The sequence below is a fragment of the Ambystoma mexicanum genome, chromosome 9 (assembly GCF_040938575.1).
Source record: "Ambystoma mexicanum isolate Mex_15411 chromosome 9, UKY_AmexF1_1, whole genome shotgun sequence".
NCBI classification, from domain to species: Eukaryota; Metazoa; Chordata; class Amphibia; order Caudata; family Ambystomatidae; genus Ambystoma; species Ambystoma mexicanum.
The window spans coordinates 1,051,980,714-1,052,008,410 of NC_090931.1; the positions used below are offsets into that span (position 1 = coordinate 1,051,980,714).

Here is a 27,697-nt window from a genome sequence, read left to right on the forward strand (position 1 = left end):
ATGGAAGACTGCATTCAGCACCAAGTTTGGGCTCTTCGAATATCAGGTGATGCCCTTCGGTTTGTGCAATGCACCTGCCGCCTTTCAGTACTTTATGAATGATGTTCTTCGGGAACTTATCGATGTCTGTGTCATTGTTTACATTGACGACATCCTGGTGTACTCTTCTTCAGAATCTGATCACAGAAAACATGTTAGGGCAGTTCTTGAGAAACTGCGCCAGCACAGACTATTTGCAAAACTCAAAAAATGCGTTTTTCATACCACAGAAGTTGAGTTTCTCGGATTCATCCTGACACCTCAAGGAGTCCGAATGGACTCGCGAAAGGTGGACGCCATCCTCAAATGGCCATCTCCAAGCTCGGTGAAGGGAGTTCAGAGCATGCTCGGCTTTGCCAATTTCTATCGAAGATTCATCCCGGAATTTTCCCGAATAGTCCAACCCATCACCGCTCTCCTAAAGAAAAACAAACACTTCGAATGGACTCTTGAGGCCGAACAAGCCTTCCAGGACCTGAAAACCAAATTCACCTCTGCACCTGTATTGAAGCACCCGCACCCAGATCTCCCGTACATAGTGGAAACCGATGCATCCAGTTCGGCCATGGGAGCTGTCCTGTCGCAAAGAGACCCAAAAACTAACCAACTACACCCAGTGGCCTTTTGGTCCAGAAAATGTTCTCCTCCTGAAATCAACTACGCAATTACCGATAAAGAGTTACTGGCCATCAAATCTGCTTTCAAGGCTTGGCGTCACTACCTTCTCGGGGCAAGACACACCATCACCGTAATTGCGGACCACAGAAACTTACAGTATTTAAAAACGGCCAAAGCTCAATCTTCACGACAACTCCGCTGGGCTCTATTCTTTGCGGAATTTGATTTTGTAATTACCTATCGCCCTGGCTGCAAGAATGGAAAAGCGGACGCCTTATCCCGGATTGGCATCGAAGTACCTAATTCGAGCTTAGAACCTATGCCCATCATACCTGAGCAAAGAATCTTAGGCTTAACCTCATTGCACACTATTGAGGACATCCAAACGCAAGTAAAACAACTTCTAGACTCTTCAACCTTACTGGAATGGAGTCAGAAGGGTCCTCATTACACCGTTAAGGATGACTTACCCTACTTCCAGGAGCGGTTGTTTCTGCCAAGTAAAGAATTGCAAGAACTTGTTATTGCCCATCATCATGAATCTTTAATGGAAGGACATCCTGGTATCGCTAAAACAGAGGAAAAAATTAAACGTCACTTCTGTTGGCCTTCTTGGAGAAAAGACAAAGTCTTTTGTTCTGTCTTGCGGAATTTGCGCCCAAAACAAGGCTCAAAAGAAAAGGCCAGCCGGCCTACTTCAACCCTTGGATATTCCACCGGCGCCATGGCACACCCTGTCAATTGACTTTATAACCGACCTGCCTCCTTGTGCTGGTTACAACACAATCCTTGTAATTGTGGACCTATTCACCAAAATGGCCCACTTTATCCCTTTAAAGGGTTTGCCTTCTGCTTCCACCTTGGCCAAGGAATTCCTGGAGAATGTAGTTCGCATACATGGTTTCCCTTCCATATTAGTCTCGGATCGTGGAAGTCAATTTATCTCCCATTTTTGGAAGAAGTGTTGCCAACTAGCACAAATAGATGTGCGGTTATCCACCAGCCACCACCTCCAGACCGACGGACAAACCGAGAGAACCAATCAGACTCTCGAGCAATATCTTCGGTGCATGTTACACCAATCCGAGTTAAATTGGAAAGACATCTTTTGGATCGCAGAATATGCATACAACAATTCAGTGCATTCTGGAACCGGACAAACCCCCTTTTATACTTTGTATGGTCACCATCCTCGGACCTCTGACCTAGATCCACCTCTGACCCTGGAAATGCCTGCAGTAAATCATCTGCATTCCACAATAACCCGAGCCTTCAAAGAAGCTGCAACTCATTTACAGCAAGCCAAGAAAAAGTATAAAGAAAACGCAGATTTGCACCGGAGTAAAACTCCGCCTTACCAAGTAGGAGCCCAGGTATGGCTAACAACTAAACACTTATCCCTCAAGGGCCCGCGAACCTTCAATCCCAGATTCATAGGACCTTATCCCATCAAGGCTATAATCAACCCAGTGGCCTTTAAACTGGATCTACCGTCCAACATGCGTATACATCCAGTTTTTCATGCATCACTTTTGAAGCCCGTACAACCAGGAACCCGATTGTCCAAGCCTCCAGATCCAGTTCAAATTGAAGGGGAATTAGAATTCGAAGTTAAAGACATTTTAGACTCCAAGGTGTTAAAGTCGAAACTCTTCTATCTTGTTGACTGGAATGGATATGGACCTCAGGAGAGATCGTGGGAGCCTAGTAACCATGTCCACGCACCTCGATTAGTACAAAGGTTTCACCGGAGATTTCCGAACAAGCCAAAACCCCCGGAGGGAAGAACCTTGGGAGGGGCCTTGAGGGGGTGGGTACTGTCATGATGCCTACCTCCAAGGAGCCAGGTCCGACCCAGCAACCCCAGAGGCAGGCATCATTTCCCCCAGGGGAGTGCCAGCGGGCCCAAGCTGGGGCCCTTTGGACGCAGTCCTGGCGCCTTAGGCGCCAGTCTCATGTTGGACCCCTGTCCTGGCGCCTTAGGTGCCAGGCTCATAAAGCTAGACATGTGTTCAAGTGTTTTAATGTGCACTTACCTGATGCAGACCATGCGGCCACATCCAGGCCCTCTTGAGGCCTGAATGGAACTACTTTACCTGTGGGGATTACTTTCCACCCGGGTGTGGTCGGGGAAGGATACATACCTGATCGGAGGAAGGATACACACTTGGAACTTCTTCCAAAGCTATTTAAACCACACCCGATCAGCAACTCACGCTTCGCGTTGTTCTGCTCCTCGCAGCTGGACCCTCACCGTGTCAGCTCCTGCATCTGGACTTCAGCCACGCCTGTCAGCATCCTGGGTCACCTGCAAAGGGAGACAAGAGACCTTACCAGCTAAATCTGCACCACGGAGACATCACCGACGATCCTGAAAGGGAAGACATTTTTAAAAGCATTTCGTTATGATCGCTGCAGCGCTACATTTCACTCACCTTTCCTGGGTTCCTCCATCTTCAGCAGCGATCATCCGGATACACAGCCACTTCCCAGAGCCTAGAGAAAAAGACAAGAATAAGAGGTGAGAGAAGGAAGGGAAGAAGACTTACCTGTTGGGTCATTCCCATTTCATTTCGGGTCTTGCCGCTTCCAGGCATTTTCCGGACCCCGGCCTCTATGGGGAAAAAAGACAGACATTGAATGAGCATATGCAAAGACAGTTCCCGAGCGCTCATCCAGAACTACCTGCCATTTACTGGAACTGGAACTGCACGTTTCACTTCGGGTCGGCGCCATATCTCCGGCATTCCGAACCCCGGCCCCTAAGGGGAAAAAAGACATAAGCATTAGCGCTTGCTGCAAAAAGACAATGAACATTATTATTAAGCTTGGACTTTTGAACTTGCAACAGAACTTTTACGGAGCCTTACCTGAATAGTCAAGCTTACCTGAACTCCCATCAATCCTCAATCCAGTGAAGTAACTGGGTTTCAACGCGCCCCTGCATCAGAAGCAGGATGGAGAGCTCATCCTTCCTGACCCTAAAATGAGACTTCACGGGGAATCGTGGAGGGTTGGAAGAGGGTGGGAGGCTTGAGCATAACTCGATCAGTAGGTAATACTCCCTTTTCACGCACAGGTGAATATTCCTGCGAGCCGGAGAAGCAAGAGTAGAGGGCCCTTCCTGTCCATCTTCAGAGTCCTGCGCTTCACCATTGAAGAAGCATCAGCACTCGAAGCCAGACCTGCGCCTCCGTGGGAATCAGGTGAGCGTTACAAAAACCAATCACAGAGCAAAGAGAATTCGAATTATGGCAAATCGAGAGAATTTGTCCCTTCTCCCCAAGGGGAAGCGCCCTGGGAGGGTGGGTAAGGGAGCCTGCTCCACAATACCCTCCCTAGGGGTAGTCAATTAGGCTCTTGTGGGACCTGAACCTCCGGAACCGCTTTACAACCTGAGGAATGACGGGAACCGGCAGAAACGCGTACAGAAGTGGGAATGACCAATCCACGACGAACGCATCCCCTAGCGCTCCCCTCTAGGGAAATTCCTCTGAGCAATATGCCTCGCACCTCCGGTTGGCACCTGTCACGAACAGATCCACTTGAGGGGTTTGCAAAGGGCAAAGATCTCTTGAAGGACTTCCTGAGGTAACTCCCACTCGTGGGAGACAGTGCTTTGCCTGCTCAGAGCATCCGCCGCCGCATTCTCCTCTCTGGCCAGAGAAACTGCAGAGAGTGAGATTCTTTGCTGTATTGCCCAGAGCTGAGCTGCATCGCCTCTCTGCACAGTGAGAGCGACCGTATAGCCCTCTTTTTGTTGAGGTAATGCATGGGCACTGTGTTGTCTGTCATGATCAGGACACTCTTCCCGCGTACAAACAGCAGAAAAGCCTTCGGGGCTAGCCTGATGGCCCTCAGCTCCAAAAGATTTATGTTAAGTCTGGACTCCGACGGAGACCAACGACAGCTGGTGGTCAGCTCATTGGTGTGAGCTCCCCATCCTGTGAGGGAAGCATCAGTCACCATTGTCACCTCCGGCCACGGTTGCAAAAACGCCTCTCCCTTCATCAGATTCACGTCGCTGGCCCACCACAGAAGATCCTGTGAGACCTTGAGCAGAATCTGCAGAAGATCCGACATCTTGCCTGAGAATTTGGACCACTGCGTCCTGAGAGCTCATTGGAAGGATCTCATTCGCAGTCTGGCCTCTGGCACCAGAAAAATGCAGGATGCCATGAGGCCAAGCAACCTTAAGAATTTGAAAGCCGGGAGACTCTGGACATGTTGAAACGGGTCAACCATCTGGACAATGTGATGAGCCCTCACCTTGGGAGGCGAGCACTTCCAAGGATGTGTCCAACACGGCCCCGATGTACTGGAGCTGTTTGGAAGGTGTCGTATGCGACTTCTTGAAATTGAGGAGAAGCCCAGCTTGTGAAAGGAGTGGCAGGTGAGGCTGAGATGATCCAAGGCCTGGTCGGGAGAACGCTCTCGGATCAGCCAGTCGTCCAGGTAGGGGTAGACGTAACCCCCCCCACCCCCTCTCCTGAGATATGCTGCCACCACCACCATGAACTTCAACCTGAATGGCAGGACCAGAGCTGCCAACGGCGAACCTGAGGTATTTTCTGTGCTTTGGATGGATTGGCACATGAAAATAAGCATCCTGTAGGTCCAATCACACCAACCAATCCTGAAGTCTAAGGGCCTGAAGGACCTGAGAAAGAGTGACCATCTTGAACTTGTCCTACCTGAGGAACTTTTTCAAGCGACGCAAGTCCAAGATGGGTCTCAGTCATCCGTTTTTCTTGGGAATCAAAAAATATGGGGAATACCAGCCCTTGTTCTTCTCAGCCACAGGCACTAGTTATATAGCGCCTTTCTCCAGCAGGGTTAAGATTTCCTGCACAAGGAGCGGATCCAGAACCTTCAAAGAGTTTCCCTGGTGGATTGTCGTGAGGCCGATTCAGGAAGGCAGTAGCTGTGGGCTATTGTTTCCAGAACCCACGCATCTGAACTAATGACTCGCCACTCTTCTAGATGATGAGACAGTATGCCCTCAACCGGCGAACAATGAGACCTGGCCTCATAGCAGTGTCAGAGCAGCTGCGGCAGCGCCTGAAGGCAAAGAGGCAGCTGCTTGAGCGGCTTTGGCACCTCGTCCCTGTCCACCACGAAAAACCTTATGGTTGCCCCTTTGACTGGCTGCTGCTCTCGCTCTACCAAAAGAGGAGTAGTAACTAAATGAGCCCCTCCACTGCTGTCCCCTAGGACGGAAAGTCGGAGGTTGACGCACAGCTGCGCCCAAAGATTTAGCAGCTGCTTTGGAGGTCTGCAACCTCTCAAGGCTCCCGTCAGCCTTGCTGCCAAACAAATGAGAGCCGTCTAAGGGCATGTTGAGAAGACAGGCCTGCACGTCTGGTGCAAATCCCGACTTCCGCAACCACGCAAACCTGCGAATCACGGTGCTCGCAGCCATGGACCGGCTGATACGGTCTGCTGTGTCCAACCCAGACTGAAGGGATTCACACATGACATCCTTGCCATCCTGCACAATAGCAAGGAACCCATCCCTTTCTTCCCCTTCGGGAATATGCTCAGCCGCCAGAGAGACAATTCCACAGAGTGTGCGAAAATTTGGCCAAGGCACATGTGGAGTTGGCCAATTTAAGGGCCATACTCCCAGCCGAAAATACCTTGCTTGCCCATCCATCGAAGCGCTTGTCGTCCCTATTTGGAGGGATGGTAGGGTATGCCGCCTGCCTCTAGGTGGCCGTGGTTGCCTGAACCACCAAACTCTCAGGAGTAGGGTGAGTGGATAGGTAGCTGGGGTCGCTACAGGATGGGTGGTATATCTTAATCAACGACTTGTTGACCGCCGGAAGAGACTCTGGGGTGTTCCAAGCAGCAGCCACCCTTTTCTGTAACGCCACATGAAAAGGCAACACTGGATCAGTGGGCAGATCCTGATCTAAAATGTCTGTCAAGTCATCCTGATCAAATTCAACTGGAGGGCCGGACCACCACAGGTACTCCGTAACCCTTGACATCAACCTCCTATAGGAGGACTCGGCATGAGCCCCAGGCTCTGGCCTGCCAAACACCATCTCAGGAGATGTCTCCCGGCCACTGGCGTCATGTAAAGACTGACGCAGATCCTCCAATTGACTGTCCTCAGAGAAAACCATGTCGGGAGCGTCACCAAGAGCATCAAAAGGCTCCAACTCCACATCAGACCTCTCCTCATCCTTATAGCCATCTTGTAGAGAGTTCAAGAACTACCTCCTAGGTACAGGAGTAGACCTGGAGCCAAGAGGGGACCTCACAGTCTTAGAGCCTTTCTCTGAGGTTCCACAGCTCTAGGGGCCTCCACCAGCATATTTAGACCTGTAGGCCCCGATGGCGCCGACTGCTTCGGCATCGACAATGGCGCTGAAGGTTTAGAGGGCCTGGCCGAGGGCAAAGCCCCAACACCCGCACTCGATGGGCACAGCGCAGAGGGGGGTCAACACCTTCCTAGACTTCGACGGTCTCGCCAGGGACACAGACCTCGACCTGGATCTGGCACGTCTCTGGCGATCTACTGATCTACCGGAGCTTTGTCCGAACAGAACCTCAAAGGTTCCCGATGTTTATCGCACCGACCGCCCGGGCCCAAAGTCGTGCAAACGCTGAACTGAGACCGTTCCGCGCCGGCTTCAACCGAAGGCGTGAACGGGGCAGTGCACCAAGATTGAAAAATCTTCAACATTTTCTCCCTGAATACCTCCCACTCCTCCGGAGTAGAGGACTTAAATGGGGCTAGCCACTTTCCTCGCAGAGACATCATCCGACGAGGACTGGGAAGGCAACCAATGACGCTGCTTTCGGGAGTGCCTCGACGAGGAGTGGTGAGAAACACTCCAGGATAGAGATCCCCTGGACTCCCTCTGACAGGGAGAGTCACTCCTCGAGTCATTGGTGGAAAGATAAGTAGACTTCTTGGATTTATGGGGTTTGGATAACCGACCTACCTGCAACTTTCCCTTATGCTCCCGCAAGGCCTTGGTAGTCAACGACTGGCACTTCAAGCAGTCATCGGTGTCGTGGCTCTCACCCAGACACCATAAGCAGATACGGTATGGGTCCGTGATGGACATCTTGGACATACAGTCCCTGCATTTATTAAAGCCCAACAGCGGGGTCGGAGAGGTAGAAGAAGACATTATCGAAGTAGATAACACGAGGCGCACCAAGTTCTGGAAGCAAACACATTTGTGGAAAAAATGGAAATGAGGCTACGGCGCCGTGCATCCTACTTATAACATCTGAGGATGTCACCCTCGACGGAGGCCTTCGATTGGCATCAAGCCGACGTCATCGACGCACGACACCCTCTGCCGAAAAATTTCCAAAGCAGCACAGCTGTGGACATTACATGGCTGAGATGTGGAATACGTTGGAGGACACAATCCATTCGAAACGTGTATATGCACCACCTAAACAGATCTGAGTCGCGGTTGCAGGACTCTGAAGCAAGTGGATTTCAGCACATAAAACATTGTTTGCAAAATCTATGGGTTCACAAATCAATTCTGTTCAGGTTAGCATTATTAATTCTAAACAGTTTATGTAATCTTCTACTTCATTCAGAAAAAATAAACAGGTAGCCTCTTACAGATATCGTTGAGTATCAAGAGCACATTCAGCCAATCCAAGCTAATGCCCTTACCTCCTCAACAACTAGGTTTTCGCAGCAATTCAGTAGTACAGAAGTCTCTTCCACTCTATGGCATGAGCTGAACCTTTACGTTCAGAGGTGGGAGTCAAGAAAAGCCTTGGATGCTTTTTCTGAGAGCATAATATATGCTTACAATAAACGTTGCAGAACAGATCTGTCACAACCAAAATGAGTTTGAAGGAAACGCCCAAAAATATACCCCAACCCCCCCCCCCCCAATTGTTGGCAGAAAAAAATGCTCAGCATGGTTTATAAATGAAAACATTACAATTTGGACAACACTACACACGTTCTGTTTGTTGTGTGTTTTTTGTGACCATGGGGAAAATAAGCTAGCATTTACACTAACTGAAAACAGACATAATTAAATGTGCATAACATTATGGAAATCAGAAAATCAGAGAGGCACATTCCTAACCTCTACAACTGACAAGTGTATCATACAAGCAGTCCATTTCTCCTATTAACAATCTCCAAACCTGCTCTCATCCCTGCAGTTGAGAACATGATGGAAATATGGTTAAGAGAAAGCCCCGAATTAGGTAGATAAGGTTCGGGTGTCAAGAACGGTTCGGCCATAATATTTGATTTGTGAATGAATCAAAGTGACAGCAATATAAAACTGGCTTGATATTACAAGAACATTTTGAATATTCTGTTGCATGACTTGCGCAAGGGGCCTTCACGTACAAAAAATAAATATGCATTTTAGGAAGAAATACAATTGCTACTCTGACTGTATAAAAATAATAAAACTCCCATAAATCATGCTTTATTATCGTTTTATTCTACATTACAATGGAAGTACATGCTCAAACAAGACACCTCAGCAGTATTTTAAAGCAGAAAACAGTCTAGTCAATTTCTGTATATTCTGTAGTTTTTCTAATCCACTCTCCCTGTGGTTGAGCAAAATCGAATTGCCTCTCACATTTGCAGACAGCTCTGTGAAGGTGATAATAGAGCTGCACCCTGCTGTCATGAGGCAGGAAATAGGAAAATGGCATATGGGGCTAGAAAGAAATAATAAAAAGGGAACTAAACAAGAACAAAAGATTTCAACAAAGAACTAGAACCCAATATGCTCTGCAAGTTAATCTCTTTTTAGTCATTTAACATACATAATCACTCATCTGTTTTGTCACGGAAAAATGTGAAACTTCAGAGAAATATTAGTTGCCTACAAAATCTCACATGAACATCAAAATCAAGAGTCGCTCACAAAATGTGCCATAAAGCTCAGCAACTGCAAGCATGAAAACCTGGACATTGAAAGATTCAAACAGGGTGCAGAATGAAAACGATAAATACGTATGACGAAAAACATGTGCTTTATTATGGCCTTTACTGTGCAATGAAATATGAAAACATTAAAAAAAAAGCTTGGCATGAAATATTGAAAAATATCTCGTTCTACAAAAGGCGACTTCGAAATTACAAAAGCGTCAAAAAAAAAATCGGTACACATCTTTTATACTATTCCCAATGAAACACAAGAAGGGTGCAAAATTAAAATTAGTATTGTAAATTCTTAGTTTACTAAAAACCGTAAATGTTTATATAACATTGGCAGAATTTACTTTGGTGACACTGTAAATATATATTTTTACCAAAAGCTGCAACAGAAGGAAAGCCCCAAATACAACGTTTACACTGTACCTTGCCCTTAACGCTCTGAATAGGATCCACTACAACTGCGACAGCTCTTTCCGATAACGCTTCAAAGCTCTGCTGAGTATTGATATCAACGCCAGAGAGCCAACAGCCAAAGCCAGGGTGACTGTGATACCAACCGACAACCATCTCGGGCCTGAAATAAGAAGACCTTTCAGAAAGCAAGCATTCACAATTTATATTATGATAAATACCATTCCAACTGTGTATACATTTTAGACAGGCAACTCTTCAGTGAAAAAAAAAGCACCATTAGAGGCAGCCACCATAGGATTGTGAAAACACAAAGGAAGAAGCGCGACAAAAGAGTGTTATCATTAAGGGATACACATTAGCAATAGTAGATCGTGCTTTCAATTTTTCATCCTGTTACCACACCTTCCTGGAGCCATTTTTTACCCTTTCAGCACTTGAGTAAATATCCACTCTTTAAATATCAATTAAACCAGCAGTAGAACTAGGAACTCTGTCAGAAAGCAATTTGCACTCTTCTGCTCAGCTGCTGAGCCTTTTGCTAACATTAATTTTGAATTTTTTTCACAGTAAAAGAATTTTAGCAAGTAGATGACAACTGTTGAGAGGTAGAAGATAAAATAATGCAGTTTTCTGCTTAACAATGTGGTGCATGAGCTTTATTGGATTTATTTACAAATAACACAATCAACTGTGAGCTCGTAAAACAGCTACAAACTACAAGGATCCTTCAAAAGCAGATTCAAAACGTGCACACAATTGAAGACTCAATCTAAAGCACAAAAGACAACAAAGGAAGGCTTCCTACAGAGATGAAGGTTATGAAGAAGAGTACAATTCCTCAAAATGCACCTTTGGCATTCTGTGCCCTGGGCAAATCGATATTTAGTTCGCTAATCAGTTTCGGTATAAGAGGTATACAGGCAAGAGAATTGATTTTTTGGGCCCCTGGGTGACCTTCAATGCAGATAGGATGAGTTCCAACTGAGCAGTCCACTCTCTGATGCAAGAAACATTTTTAAGTATTGGTTGTTGAAAGCCACACCAAAATCTAGTCACTTAATAGACTCTACTTCCTGGTTGCCTGCACCTGCTACCATTTGGCGAGTCCATGTGGCTGCCCTTTGCTGACCCACCACATCATGGAAAGAGCTACAGGTGGAGGAAGTAAGAGCAGGAAGTGCAGTCCAAATATGAATGAAAAGAAACAGGGCCATGTTAGTAAGACTAATTCAACTAAGATAGGCAGGTGGACCTAGAGCAGTCTAACTAGGTCATAGGGTGCATGGTGGCACTAACTAAAGTATTTGCCCTTCTCATATATGCCAATTCCAAGGGTCAGGCCAACAGAGGCAAAGTACAATAGTCTGAAACGGAAGAATTAAGTCTCGCCTCCTGTTCCCATGAATAGTGATCTGGATGCAGACTCAGCTATGACTGTTAGATGACAAATTTCAACTGGTGAAGGGCAGAACAGAGCCTGTAGATCTCTGGATTAAGAGTCCTGAATAGAGGCCAAGACTTTAATTGTTGCACATCAGGAAACAATTACAGGCTGGAAACAATTTGCAGAAACTGTTGTGGACTTTTACATCGGTGGTCCCAAGTGCGGGAATGGGCAGAACCTACAATGACTCTGTATGGGACTTCCAGATGAACCTAGATGCCCTTAGCATTGAAGGGGTTCAGGAGCAGATGGATGGCCCCATTTAGGGTATATAAGGTGTTACGGACTGATAGAAAAGATTCAGAAGAGTGTAGTGGGCGAACGAGGCACTATTCAGGTGGTGCAGAATGAAGCAAGGCACAGAATTAAAATGTAAGGGTGGCATCCACTATATATCCTTTTAGCAGAAGAGATTTATTTTTCTTGTCCTGAGAAAAAGGTCGCTAGCAAGGTGGCAGGACCTTCTGGCCAACGCAGAAGAACTTTTGAGGGTGGTGGGGGAGGGGAACTGCCACTGTCATGCCCCACAATGCTTCAAGTCATAAATAAACAAACATTTTGCATCTACTGATGTCTGTTCAGCAGAGGGTAAGACATAGAAATGTCTGGCAGCATGGGCAGATATTGCACCCATTGGCAAAGAGAAGATACCCGGGAACTGCAAGGCATATTTCTCAAGATATTTATGTGCAAGTTCTCTTCCTGTCCCTCACAGGCAGGTGGAGAGCACAATAGTAATTTTAAGGCATTCTCTTCTTTGCGTGAATATCAAAATGTTAAGGTGGGAAACATTTGTGGCAGTTGTCTGAATAAGCTGGGAAGGGTCTGTTGGTCTATTTTGGCAATGTATACTGATGTTTGCAAGATTTGCATTTTTACCAAACAGATGAACTAAAGGAAAAATGTAATCTTGGAAATTCGATCACTACTAGAAGTTATTATCTTTAAGGTAAGCAGGTGCAAACAAGTAGAGCACACATGCTTCAAAAAGAGAGCTTTGAACATGAGACACTGGATGGTACAGGATTTATGTAAAAGATTCTGAATGGCTACTCATTAGTAAACGGCCTTAACCGGGACTCGTCTTGTGTTCTTAATCTATCATTTCAGTCCTACTCGTTTAGGCATGAAAGCGAGATGAGGAAGGTTAAAGAAAATAAAAGTTGAATGTTTGCAGTCCTAGTTCACCATCATGAGGACCTTCTTTTAATTCATAAACACAAAATGTATTAGGCCATTTGTAGGACCTTAGCACACCTTTTAATAATAGCGAGAACGCCCTTTCTTAAATAACATTAAATCACTATCAGAATAAGTACAAAAATATACACTTTGTCTTTTGTTCAATTTTCCCTCAAAAAAATGATCAGTTAATTTTGAAATCTGTTTAATACACGTATAACTGTATAACTAGGGGTGTGGTAGCCACCACTCAAGTTGAAACATTTCTAAAGTGTAGAATGTTATTTTGTTTGCAAAGCAGATTTTCTGCAATGGTGATGGAACTAATCACCCAGATCCGGCATGCAAGAAATATGAGTCATGCTCACACGCACAAAGGTAACAGGACTGTTTCTGAAATAAATCACAGAATATATATCCCATATATAAGGGGACATGTGTTTATTTACATGTATTGTAGGTAGGAGTCAAATTAACATGGTGTAGAAATAACTAAAAATACTCAATGTCACAATGAATACATTGGCAAAAGATGGAAACAATATTTATATCCATGGGAAACCACAACAAAAACTAGGCAGAAGTCCTAGAATAGGAGTGGCTAGTAGTACTGGATTAGACAGGACATTGCTCCAAGTATGAGACAGTCACTTCCTGATATTAAAACAAAAAAAACAAAACAAAAAATACAGCAATTCATTATTTCTGCAGTTTTTGTAGAACATTGGTGAACTTCAATACATCCAGTATTACATACATTGTGATGAGGTTAAACAGACAAAAACACAACAAGGGTTAGGTACGTTCTGCTAGAAAACATAGTAACTATCTATGAACATGTCATTTCGCTAGGCATGAACAAAGTGTATAGTCTAGGTCCAATGTCACAAGAGAGTATGGGCCTATTTATTTGTTTGAAAATAGAACGGAACCTTGTTAAATGTTAATCATTAAATGGGTAGTGGCCAATCCTTATACATTAAATCACTATCAGAATAAGTGCATAAATATACACTTTGTCTTTTGTTCAATTTTCCCTCAAAAAAATGATCAGTTCATTTTGAAATCTGTTTAATACACGTATAACAGCAGGAAAAAAATGGACAAGCATTACACTCATGAAAAACCACGCACTGTCATTTTACAGTACTGCTGGCTCCATAATGTACTGTACTGACAGTTGGTTAATTCTTTTTTACCTGTTTTTGGTTCTAACTAGCTGACCCGGAATTGCAATTCTGAATTGCATAGATTGGTTAGAGGGTCGTTTATGAATGAATTGTAAATAAGGAACAAGTTACTTACCTGTAACTGTTGTTCTCCAGCATGGGTCTGGCATGGATTCACATGCTCATGAATATTCCCCGTCAGGCTGGGAATCCTCGGTAAAGAAAAAAATCAGTATCAGTTTCGTTTCTGATCTGTCTTTCTTAGTAGTAACCAATCACTGATCTCTGGGTCATACTGCCCCCAGCCAATGACTGCCCTCTCCCTAGGCCCCGCCCCTGGCAGCCATCCTCAGATTTGGTAGCATGTAAAGTGGCAGTATGACCAAGTGAAGAGCCGCAGAGGGGAAGGAGGGAGGGTTCGCAAGTGAATCCATGCCAGACCCATGCTGGAGAACAACAGTTACAGGTAAGTAACTTGTTCCTTCTCCAGCATGGGGTCTGGCATGGATTCACATGCTCATGAATATAAGAATACAAAGCAGTACACACATGCACCACAACCACGGGAGGTGGCAAGGCTCAACATTAAGCATTACATAAAACTTAACATTAAGCATCTCTTACCTCCTGACCAGGCTCACCTTAAGCGAACAGGTTGCGCAGCACTGCCTGGCTGACTCTGGACTCCTCCCTGGAAACCCGGTCGACGCAGTAGAATCTCGAAGGTGTGCGTCGAACTCCACGTAGCCGCCCTGCAGATGTCCAGCAGGAGCACACCAGACAAGAACGCTGTGGTAGCAGCGTTCGCTCTGGTCGAATGGGCTCTCGGACGGCCGGGCAACTGTCGGTTTGCCAACCGATGACAGTGCATGATGCAGCCGGAGAGCCATCTGGAAATGGAAGCCTTCGAGAGAGCCTTCCCTTGGTTCACAGGTCCAAAGTTCACAAACAGCTGTGATGTCTTCCGAAAACTTTTTGTTTGGTCCACGTAGAACTTCAGCGCTCTAGCTACATCCAGCGAGTGCAAAGTCCTCTCGGCCGGCGACGAAGGCGACGGAAAAAAGACTGTTAACACCAAGGGCTCATTAAGATGGAAGTGCGACGGCACCTTGGGCATGAAGGAGGGGTGCGTCCTCAGCACCACCTTCATCTCGTGGAAAGTCAAGTACGGAGGCTTGCAGGTAAGGGCCTGAATCTCTCCCACGCATCGTGCAGAGGTGATGGCCACAAGGAACGCTGTCTTCCACGACAGGAACTTGAACGGAGCCGAATGCAAAGGCTCGAATGGCGGGTCCATGAGCCTGGTCAGCACCACGTTGAGCTCCCACGCCGGGGCTGGAGCCTTCACCAGCAGGAACGATCGGAACAGTCTTTTCATAAACTCCTTCACCAGGTGATGAGACCACAGGGACGACCGTCCTGCAGTTCTGGTGTATCGGGAAATCGCTGCCAGATGTATCTTGATGGAAGCGTGAGCTAGTCCAGCTTTGGCCAGCGACAGTAAGTACGGTAGCACTTGAGGGGCTGTAATCCGTAAAGGGTTAATCTTCTGTGCACGGCACCAGACAGAGAACCTCTTCCACTTGTGTCCGTAGCACTTGAGAGTTGGAGGCCCTGGCCTTTGCAAGAACCTCTCTGCAGTCAGCCGGGATATCGTACCCTCCAAACTCTAGTGCTGCAGGAGCCAGGCCTGCAAGTTCAGCGACTCAGGGTCGTGATGAAGGATGGTGCCTCCTTCTCTGGAGAGAAGATCTGCGTCCGTCGACAGTTTGACTGGTGGGGACGCTGACAAATCCAGAAGGTCCGGGAACCAGATCTGTCTCGGCCACCTCGGTGCGACGAGGATCATCCTGCACCGGGACCTCTTGAGTTGGTTGAAGAGCCTGAGCAGCAACGACAACGGTGAGAATGCATAAAGGAACAGGCCGTCCCAGGGGAACGAGAAAGCATTGCCTATGCTCCTCGGCTGGGGGAACCTGCTGGCTAACCTCTGGCACTTGGAGTTCGTCTCCGTCGTAAACAAATCGACTTGGGGCTTGTCCCATCGCCGGAAGAGTTGATCCACTTGACCCTGGCGTAGTTCACACTCGTGGCACGAGCACAGCTCCCTGCTGAGTGAGTCGGCGATGGCGTTTTTTTATCCCTGCCAGATGAAAGGGTACCAGAAACATCCCCTGGGCAACGGCCCAATGCCACAGGTCCTGTGCTTCCTTGGATAGGGCTGAGGATCTGGTTCCTCCCTGCTTCCGGATGTAGAACATCATGATGGTGTCAGTGAATATCCTTACCACCTTGCCCTTGAGGGACGGGAGAAGAGACTTGAGGGCCCAGAAGACCGCTCGGAGCTCCAGGATGTTGATGTGGATCTGCTTCTCCTACGGGAGCCAAAGGCCTCTTACATGTAGATCTTCCGTGTGCGCTCCCCAACCCTCCAGGGAGGTATCTGTGGTCACCGTCACCTGGTGAGATGGGGTCTGAAAGTCCGTGCCCACCGCAAGATGCTCGCGGGCGCCCCACCACCGGATCACCTGGCGTAATGTCTCGTTGAGAGATCCTGTCTTCGAAGCTGCCCGTCGCTTGCATCCAACGGGCGTCGAGGAACTCCTGTAGAGGACGCATCCGAAGCCTGCACACGCGCACTAGATATATGCACGAGGACATCATCCCGAGAAGGGACTTGATGGACCTCACCCTGGCCACGTCCGAGGCCAGCAGACGCTGCACCTTGCCCAAGTTGGCCTTTGTCCTTTCCTCCGACGGCGTAGCTAGACGCGCAACTGTATCGAGAGTTGCTCCCAGCAACAGTGCGACCTGCGACGGGACCAGGTGGGATTCGGGGAAGTTGATGGAGTCCCAGGTCCGTGAGCAGTTGGACGGTCTTTGTTGTGTGTTCGACGGCGAGATCCCTTGTTCTTGCCCGGATGAGCCAATCGTCCAGGTAGGGGTAGACGTGGATCCCCTGTAGGCGCAGCCGCACCACCACCAGTGCCAGGCACTTGGTTAACACCCTGGGCGCCAACTTCAATCCGAATGGGAGGGTTTTGAACTGGTAGTGCCGTCCTTGGACCACGAACCTGAGGAACTTGCAATGTCCTTTTAGAATGGGGATGTGAAAGTATGCATCCTCCAAATCCAACGACGATAGGAAGTCGCAATCCTTCAGCTGTCCCAGCACATGCTGGAGGGTGACCATCCGGAACTTCTGTGCCTCGATTGTACTTGTTTAATCGACGCAGTTCCAGGATGGGACGCCATCCGCCTGTCTTCTTTCTGACGAGGAAGTATCTTGAGTATAGCTCTGAGCCTCTTTGGGACGAGCTTGATGGCACCCTTTTTGAGCATCGCATTTACCTCCAACAGCAGTTGAGGGACATGGTTCTCCTTCCTGGCCACGGGAGGAATGCGGGGGCACTTCTTTAGAAATTCGAGTGTGTGCCCCTGGGCCAGGACATCTAACACCCAACGGTCGGTGGAGATGGACTCCCATGCGCTGACGAACCTCGTCAGCCGGCCTCCCACCGGGGTGCTTCAGTGGGAGCCCGACGCAACGGCTGGTTCAGTCTTGCTTGGCAGCCGCCTTGCTGCCTTGGCGACGACACCGAGATCCACCTGACTTGCCTCGTCCCCTGTAGGCTTCTTGCAACGAGGAACAGGCCACTTGACGGTACGTCGAGGAGCCGCCGCCAAATCCCTTGGAGGCACCTTGCTTCCCTCCGGAGTTCCGAAAGGGCGGCCGTCGTTGCTGCAGAACTCCCAAAGCGTGAGCCGTCTCTGTGTCGGTCTTGAGGGCCTGAAGGGACTCATCCACCGTCTTCCCAAACAGGTTGTTCCCGTCGAAGGGCATGTCCAAAACTTTGGCTTGTACGTCTTGGCGGAAATCCGTCACCTTGAGCCACCCCAGCCGTCGAAGGCAAACGCTGTTGCCCAATTCGCAGAAACCGGTGTCGGCAATGTCCGTGGCCACCGTTATCACGTGGTCTGATGCCACCTCACCCTCCTGCCGGATCGGCAGGGCCTCTGTCCTCTTGTCGTCCAGGAGGGCGATCTTGTACCACAACTCCCTGTTGTAGCGGGCCACAATCGCTAGGACGTTGGCCGCCTTAATAGTCGCCGCAGAAGAGATGACTCGTCGTCCCATGGTATCTAGTTTCTTTCCCTCGCCGTCCGGCGGGGAAGTAGAAGTCGAAGCCGATGCCCACCCCCCCTGCTTTCTTCTTGGCTGCTGCCGAGACGATCGAATCCGGGGTCGGTGCGCTCGAAGGCACAAAGGGGCGGCGTCGGGGACCTGGTACTACTTCTCGTACGGGTCCCTCTTGGCAGGCGTCATGGACGGGTTCTTCAGGAGAGCAAGTCCCTCGTCCCATATGTCATCCAGCAACGGCACCGCGAGGACCGTCTTCCTCTTGGCCTCGCGCCTTTGGTAGAGGAAGCCTTCCTTCTTCTCTTCGGGGCAGAGCTGGAAAAGCTCGGACGCCCTGGCAATCATGGTGTGAAACGAGCCGATTTCATCGGGCGGGGATGCCCGAGGAAACGGCTATGGGAGGTCAGTCCCATCGTCACCGCCGTCGTCATCCGTCCCCATCGTGGCCCTATCTGCTCCCGTGTCATCCCTCGGGATCGGGGAAGGAGACAAAGGCTGAGAGGGCCGTGAGGGCTGAAAAGGTGGGGTTGGATGAATCCTCCTCCTCTTGTTTGGAGGGCTTACCGACGGACCCAGCTCAGTTGGGTTGTCTGTCGGGGGTAGGGGCAATCTCGTCCTTATCTCGTGCATAAGGCTTGGATTGCCGTCAAATGGCCGCCGAGTTGTCCTGTGGCTCGGGCTGCGACGGTTGCTGCTCCTCCACGGGAGCCTTGTCGTCGCCACCCTCGCTCTCGTCGTCCCCCTCATCGGGATCCCTCCTGTGGGAACGAGCCTCTTCCAAATTCTTGTCGAGTCCCTCTTCGACTTCGACCAGCTCTTCCTCGGAGGCTGTGTCCGTGTCCGTGATGGCCACCCCCCCCCCCCCTTTTTCCACCGGGGTCTTCACGGGGTTCTTCTCGATGGGCCTAAAAGAGGATTCCCTCCGCAGAGGCAGGGAAACTCTGGGCCCCGAGGTCGCCTCCACAGGCTTTGCCAGGGACGCAGCGACTCCCTCAATAGAGGCCTTGGCCTGGTATATCAAGGGCTTCACCACCTTGGGTGCGCTTGAGGCCTTCACCTTAGGGGGAGGGTCACCGCCTCGCTCCCCTTCGGCCGGTTCCTTCGAGATCGACCGGGGCCTCTCCAGAAGCTTAGCCGGGTTCTCAGATTTTCTCTTCCCCGAGCCAGAGCGTTGGCTCGTGATTGATGGCGTCGGTGAAGGTGCGCCCTGCCTGGCAGCCGAGGAGCCCGAATGTTCAGCGCTCCCAGTGCCCGCAGACTCGCGGTGCTTTGCCTTCTGTTGGGCCCCCGTCGCCAGGGCGCCCTCACAGGACTTAGAAGACCGATTTAACCGAAAAATGAGATAAATCTCTTTGAAAAAGCGCGAAAACACAAAAAAGCTTGAGAGCTATAGCACGAGGACTCCCAACACTAGAACGTGCGGTAAAAATCTGAGGATGGCTGCCAGGGGCGGGGTTTAGGGAGAGGGCAGTCATTGACTGGGGGCGGTATGACCCAGAGACCAGTGATTGGTTACTACTAAGAAAGACAGATCAGAAACGAAACTGATACTGATTCCCAGCCTGACGAAGGGGAATATTCATGAGCATGTGAATTCATGCCAGACCCCATGCTGGAGAACCATGATGGTGAACTAGAATGTGGTGTTAAAGCCCCTGTTTCAAGGGCTGGAACGGGGGGGATTGTTGGAGGGGGTTATGTAACGGCCCGGCAGCCAAAGTTATCGACCCAAGCGAAGCAAGGACAATTAACGAGTGCTCCTGGCCGTTGCTCCCATTCCTGCACTTGGAACGGGTGCTTAAGGCCATTGGCACCCAGGCTACCAAAGCGATTGTAGAGGAGAAGCCAAGTATCCACACTCCAACTGCCCCGCCTACATTACCTGAAAAGTATGAACCAAAGTATGTGACGAATACTGAACAGTTAAACCAGCAAAGAGAAGAGCGCAGACTCTGTGCAGTACCCATAAGAATACCTATACCTAAGAGAATATGGGAGGTAAAGTACCCATTAAAAAAACCATACGTGCATACAAGACAATATGATGGCCATTTGAATGATATTCCTGAAGAAGCAGAGGAACTAAATGGCAAAGATGAATGGTGATGTCATACAAAGTTCAATCAACACCCATATAGAAGGAGTGAGCTGCTGAGTGACTGCAGACTTTGGCAGGGAGTGGAGGAGCCTTGCCTGCCAGCCCGCGCAGAGAGCCTCCTTTCTGTGCGATTTGTGATTTCGCTCGACCACCTTTGCCGCCGTGATGGCGGACATCCCTGAGCAAATCTCTATCGCAAGGATCAGGACTCAGCAAATTTGGGCAGGTATGACGTCCTCTCCCGCATGTTCCCCCTCCCTTCCTTCCTTCCTTCCCCTTCCCCTCCCCTGGATGTGGAATCTTCCCCTGCTCCCCTCCTGTCCGGTCCCCCGTTTCCCTTGCTAGCCTTCCCCCTAGCCCTCCCAGTTCCCAGTCTTACCTGCCCGCCCGCTCCCGAGGCCACCGAAGGAAGCACCGAAGGAAGCAAGTGTTTTGAAACCGAACTTTAAGAGGAGGGGCGAGAAGTCTTCGGTTCCAAAGCGGGTGCCGAAGCGGACAATCTCGTCAGACCCGCCTGACTCCTCGCTGGATTTCCCGGCGAAGACAGCGAAGATGAACCTGTCGAGATGCAACGAGTCTCTCTTAGCCAGCCCGTCTGAGGCTTTATCCGGTTCGCAGTCATCTCTAGAGATTCAACAAAACCAGCTGGAGCCCGCGCCCACGAAGTCGGCTTTTTTAGATCAAGCCGAGCAAAACTGGCAACTCGTGTCTACCTCCCTCGTGGAGGCGGGGGCGGGGCTTTCGAGTAATTTAATAGCTTTAGAGAGACGAACTTTGAACGAAACTCCTAGTTTGGAAAATAACACCCCCAGTAACCAAGCAATCGAAAATTATACTGCTACGAGCCTGACTGGGGCCAGCAACTTGGTGTGCTTCATGCAGCAAACTGCGACTCCAAAGATCCCAGATAAAGGTGAAAAAGACAGATTGACAAATGCAGCGCATATTTCAACCGAAACATTATGCACCGTTGTAGTCCACAATGTGCAGGTGTGCAAGGTCCTGGAGAGTCCAACTGAGGTCCCAACCACTGTTAAGGATGCCCAATTAACAGACATCACCAATGGACACACTGGAATTATCCTAGTGCTGAAAAACTCCAAGACTGATCATCCTTTGCACGCTTCTGTCTCCCGTAAACCACAGGATGGAGTTGACCTTTGCTGTGAACCAGGGACTTCGAGCGCACCTAATCTACACACAATGGCCGACCAAACTGACTGTACAACCCCTGTAAAACCTGGAGCTGAAAGCACAAGTTCAGTCGAAATACAACCAATTCATCAACGATTGCAGAGCTCTGTCAACAATTTACCTAACCATCACCTGACACCATTTCAGCGAGGAAACGAGAAGATCAGAAGTCCACAGGGGCCGGATCTTCTCGCGACACCACGCTCACCACCGAGGACAGGAAGCCTAACGCCATCAGCCGAGCTCAACATGATGATCGTCTGCGGACCAGTGCTACAAAGTCAGCAAAAATTCTGACGCTGTCGTATACTCCTATACGCATGCGCAGATTGAGTGAAATACAACAACCATCGTTGCAAGACCCTTCCCAACAAAAGGTTGACATAATGACCATTATGTCTACTGTAACAATAGCGTTGGCACCTTTCAGTAAACTGTATGAGAGTCTAAATGATACTCTCCGCGATCAGATGTCAATGCTGGCCTCCATGCAGTCGAAACCAAACTATATGGAAGGGTACATTGTTGGGGCTGGGCGCACCTTGATACCTAGGGCAGACGGACCGCCCATCTGGGCTGATCCTAGAGTACTGCAGCCCCCTCTAGAGCTACATACACCGGATGGAGAAAACGCCAATGGAGGGTCAGACCTTACTGAAAGAAATCCGACAATAATGTCGACTGTCAATCCTGAGACAGACTTCACAGCAGTTCAACAAAAAACAAGAAAAGGTGTATCAACATTGGTGCAACCGAAGGATCCTCTAGACGAGATAATAGCAATAATAGAGGAAGAGGAGGAAGTCTCCCAGGCTTATCGCTCAAGCGAGGTCACGGAAGGACCCACTAAACAAGCACCTAACCCCTTCTCCTATACAAAGTCAGGTGAAGGGGTGAGCAGGTCTGAACGGTTTCTGGGAAAACACCAAGGTCTTTTCCTACGGCATATTTTCTCAGCAAAAGTCGATTGTCCATCCTACTTCCAAGAAAGGCAAGAACATGCCAGCTGTGGCCTCTAGCCTACAAACTCCATGGAGATGGACAAAGACGGCTGCAAGAAGGGTAGTTCCTATGCCTCAACCAAAGGAGGGGACTTCTGTATGCCAGATTCACGTCACTGAAGTACGCAATAGCCAGGAAAAGAAAACACACCCAGTTCTCACGGTGGATGACCAGTCAGACTGGAGCACGATAACCATCGATGAGATTGGGTACGAAAACACCAGGAAAACCCTAAAGAGAAAAGTGGCGGAAGTGGCAAAAGATACTCCTAACACTGAACCCCCGACCAAAGTCCAAATACATGACCACTCGGCATCATCCCCGAAGTCTTCAGGGAAAACCCAAAAAAGCCAAAAATTGCGGAACCTGAAAGACCCCCAAAAATGGAAACTAAGAAAATAGTAAGCAACTGTATTCTAAGATTGAAAAACAAATTCAAAGCTGGGCAGAGTGACTTTGAACAGAACTAACATCTTAAAAATTTTAATGCAAATCCCAAGCTTAAGACACATTCAAAATCAGGACCTCTGAATGGTGGAGCCAAGCACATCAGGAAGACTTGATTATTCCTATATACATCTCAATTCCAAGATCATTGAATCTCAATTATTGAAGGAACCCGAAACTCTCCTGCTGTTGGGCTATGAACTAGCGGAAATCAAATGTTTGAATAAACAAGCGGACTCTCTAAGAGAAGCGGACAGGGTAACACCTAACCCCAACACTTCTAAACCACAGAAAAGAGATACTCGTGTTCATTACATCAGCAGGATGGATCATGTCCGTCCGGTTCATAATGAGCAAAAAACGGACATGTACAGAACACAAAAATCTAACCAGGGGGAAAGAAAAAGATTTGATAAAGCACATGAAGGTGAAGGACGGATGGAACAGCAACAAACACGAAACGAAAGGCATCCCTGTTTGCCACGAAATGAACAAGTACCAAACAAGCATGGTGCAACAGGGGCTAACCAAACAGTGCCTTGGTCCTGGTCCAACTCTAACAGGACCCCGCGTCGTAATCAGTAGCCACGATCAGTGGTTGACGTGACCTATCATCTGTCAATCCACGAAGAACCCACTGATGGGAAAACATCTCCAAAGAAGCTTCTAAAATTAGGCTGTTGGAACACGAGGGGCTTTTGGCATCTAACCAAAGCAACTGACGTTAACCTAGGCCATTTCGACATTATGTGCCTTCAAGAAACATGGTTGACCACCAAACCGCAGCTGGATGGATACGAAATCATCTTTACGGCTGCAAAGAAAGGTGCAGCAGGACGCCCTTATGCAGGACTCTTGACCATGGTCGGAGCGGGCTCTGGAGTTGATGTTCTGGAAACTCTTTCACCACCACACTGGATCCAGGCATCAATCTTAAAACTTAAGACACTTTCCACTGCATCAAAAGAGGGTATAATCCTCTTGATAAACGTTTACTGGAACCCTGAGATGAGAAGTGATGAATTCACCTTAGTCCTCCAGAACCTGCTGGGAGAGGCATATGGAAAAAACCCGGATCACAGTACAATCATAAATGGCGATTTTAACGCTAAGTGTGAAGGGATCGGAAATTACCAAAAGCCTACAGACCAAAACACCTTTGTGAGAAAAAGAGGAAAACTCCTTGATGAGCTAATGGAAGCCAGAGACATGTACAACCTCCATTGGTACCGTAAAGAGACTAACCTTGAGATCCCACCATGGCAAAGAGGGGAGCAACAAGGGACGATAGACCACACATTCGTCTCAAGAGATCTCCTCCCTGAAATTCACTCCTTTAAGATAGTACAAACAGCGTTCAGCGACCATAACCTTTTAGTCACAGAAGGTTTAGCGTCCATTGTTCAACCTTTAAAGTGCTCCACACCACTCGAGACGTCGAAGAGAGGAAAACGAGTAAACATCTCTGAAAAAGGCCTTCGTGAAATTGAAGCACGATATACTCGAATTGATCACAAGAACAAGGTATCTGTCAAAAAGAACAGGGAGGGCCTAGACTACACTCCACTCTTAACCAAGTTCCAGATGTCTTCAGCCAAATCAACCAAACCACAGAAAGGTCATCCACATTCATATAATAAAGATCTGGTAGAAAAAAAGACGACTCCACAGGAGACTGAAAAAAATCTATCAAAAGTCACCTTCCAACGAAACTTTGGCGAACTGGACAAAGGCAGTCCAGAACTATAGGAGTTGATGTCCGCCATCTGTGGAAATAAGCCGAAGGACTTTTGGAACTAATTAAAGGTTCCGTAAACAAAACCAATGACAACAGACAAAATAATGTAGGAGAGGACCGTTGGATAAACCACTTCTCGGTACTGTTTGCACCGATCCCACCATCGAACATAAATCAATTGGACAACAGGCCGAGACAAAGACAAAACCCCCTGGGAAATTCCAGACAAGAAATCAATCCTCATTAAATTAAGGAAACTGAATAACTCAAGAGCACCTGGGCCAGATGGTATAAGTATCTAGAACTAAAAAAACATCCGGAGTTGTGGGCCAGCATAATGAGTAAAGTTTTCTCAAATTGCAACCTTATCAAAGAAGTTCCACCAACCTGGAAGAAAGCCAACATCGTTCCAATATTCAAGAGAGGCGCTACTGATGATCCTAACCAGTATAGACCAATTGCCCTCTTGGACGTGATGGGGAAGGTCTATGCATCCCTTGTACTAGACTCATTTCAAACCTGGATTCACTTCAACCATCTCGCGGACCCTTTTCAGAATGGCTTCATAAGGAATTCAGGAACCACTACCAACATCTTGCTACTGAGCGCTTTGAAAGCCAAAGTCTTACAAGGTGGCCTTCCCATCTACGTTGTCTTTATTGACCTGGTGCAAGCTTTTGACTAGGTCAATAGACAACGTCTTTGGACAAAACTAGAAGCCAAAGATTGCCCGTATTCAATTCTCGAAACAATAAAAGCACTACATCATGGAACCTCCATCGGAGTACGTCTCAGCGCTGAGGGGCGCCTATCAGAAGAAATCGAGACTTCAAGAGGCGTAAAGCAGGGCTGCCCTCTGGCGCCGTCGCTGTAAATTCCTACATTGCAGATTACGGCGAATCAAGTGCAACGATCAGGCACTTTCCACCATCATTAGGAGGCTCTTAAATAGAGCGATTACTGTATGCCGACGATATCATTCTGATGGACCTGACGCCTATTGGCTTACAGCGCCAACTAGATAATCTGGTAACATTCATGGCAAAGAACAATTTAAGGCTAAACAAAGACAAAACGAAAATACTCATTCTTGGACAGTCTGCAAAAAGAAAACAAAAATTCACATGGCATTGTGAAGGTCAAAACCTGGAAACAGTACAAGCATTCAAGTATCTGGGAATTATGATAAGAAATGACAAAGAGGAAAAAAACTATCAAAGAAACACTATGGTCAAAACTGAAGAGCCTCACCGCGCAAGCAAAGGCTGCGGATAGAAAGTATGGTTGCTTTTCGATCGTTCCAATCTTGAGATTCTTCAAGGCCAAGGTGGTTCCGGCCTTGATTTACGGCATGGACGCAATGCCATTGGCCCCAGACTTTATCTGGGAGAAATATGAAAGCTATTTTTGGCGGTCAGTCCTAGGTCTGGCGAACTCCACCCCAATCGCCTTAATAAGAAGAGAACTGTGTCTACCATCTCTCTTAGTAACAAAAATGAGAGCAAGCCTCATGCTGTACCGGAAAGTAATCAACGCGCCTGAAGCAAAAGTCTTGGACCTTATCAGAAAGGAAATCCAGAATGGTGGTAACTGGACGCTCTCCAGCAGGGAACAACTAAACCTGACCATTCTAAAGGAACTGGACCTCAATGTGGAGATACTGATCCAAAACCCCAACAAAGTATCGAAAAAAAATGTTCGAAGCGCACTGGATCAATACTCAAGAAGTAGCCAACACTTATTCTCTGACAGCAAATATTCCAAGTGTTCCAATGAGATTCAGAAATTCCCAGATGAGAGGTTAAGCCGACTGTTCCTGCGGTTCAAACTAAACCAATTGAAAACAAATGAAATCCTGGCCATACGCAAGCAAGCTGAAACGAATATCTGTCGCTTCTGCAAAACCAAGAACAAAATAGAAACCACGAAACACTTGATTCTCGAATGCACAGGTCTGGTGACAGAAAGACATTGGTTCCTTGCGGACCCACTGAAGAACTACTCTATCTTAGATCTGGAAGATCTATGGGTAATGTTGTCCGGCGGGAATAACGGGCGCTGTGTCATCGGAGTGAATCTGTTCTTTAAAGCTCTGAACTTGTAACAGAACGAGCAAGCGAAGGGAAGCCCAAAGACATGCTAAATTTACAACATGTCGAAGTCTCTTCTTCATCTGAGAGTCGGGACTGAGGACAAGTCAAGTAAATGAACTAAATTAGGATATGAACTCAAGGTCATAATGACTTTCTCTCTTCTTTTTTGTAAAAATTGTTATACAATTAAATAAAAAAAAAAATTAAAAAAAAGGATAACCGGACCAGAGAGGCAGACTATTTATAAAGCAAAAAAGTTCCAAGGATAAGTGATATCTTGGGATCAAGATGAAGAGACTTATACCACAAGCCTGATGAAGATACTTCGTTTAAACGTGTACAGATGCAACGAAACGCAAGCAGCAAAGCAATCCTGAAGCTAGCCACATGCTTTTAAATAGATTAGACCAGGGCAAGTGCCAAATATATACACATATACCTCTATAGAACCATATGGACAAGGAAAGGATAGAGGTTTCCACTACGCATATAAGCATTACTGAACAAAGAAAGAAGGCCTCATTTTAGCGTTACAGTTAAGAAAAGCAATTGAATTAAACAGAATAAACGTTAATCTAAGGAGTTCACTGAGCCAAGAAAGCCAAAGTCTCATCAAACTGGAATTGGCTGACATTAGATACAATTAATGTGAAAGAACAGTCAAGAGAGGTCAAGCAAAAACAAAAACATGTCGGGAATATTGAAGAATGAAATCAAATACACGAAAAGGTTCAATTTCATGGTGTCCACGTGATAGAAGGAAGTTGGACGAGCGAGATAAAACCTATGCACGGAGGCCGGCTAGTGCCCATACTCCTTAAAAATTCTCAGAGAACCGTACAAACTCAAGGCCAACTTCTAAGCACTAATTGACACTGGACCATTGAGGAGGTGATGGATGTTATGCTAATTGGTGGAAAGCTGGTGCTAAAACGAGCTTACCCGCACCTGGTTGTTCAGTCTGCATGCTGCTAATGTAGGTGGAAAAGTACTGACTTGGGTTAGAAGCCAACCAATTGTAGGGGACCACGAAGTTGGGGTCCTATAGCTTGTGTAGCCAATGGGATGTCGTACATTTAGTGACTTTCATAGTGGCCATTTTGAAGGGAGGGCTTAGTTGCCTATCCAATTATTTCTCTCTGTTACTCTACACAGATATGGAACCTATGCTAAGTTATTCACTTGGAACCAATCCCACCTCCCGTTTGAAGTTTGCCAT

At 47.7% G+C, this 27,697-nt stretch overlaps 1 protein-coding gene across 1 annotated transcript in view; it reads right to left on the reverse strand.

Moving 5' to 3' along the window:
- Positions 1-27,697, reverse strand: part of PSMD14 (proteasome 26S subunit, non-ATPase 14) — a 1,137,097-nt gene that overhangs the window by 408,266 nt on the left and 701,134 nt on the right. The window contains exon 6 of the mRNA XM_069616337.1: positions 9,980-10,130. Coding sequence (XP_069472438.1) covers positions 9,980-10,130 — 151 coding nt within the window. The remainder of the gene's footprint in view (positions 1-9,979; positions 10,131-27,697) is intronic.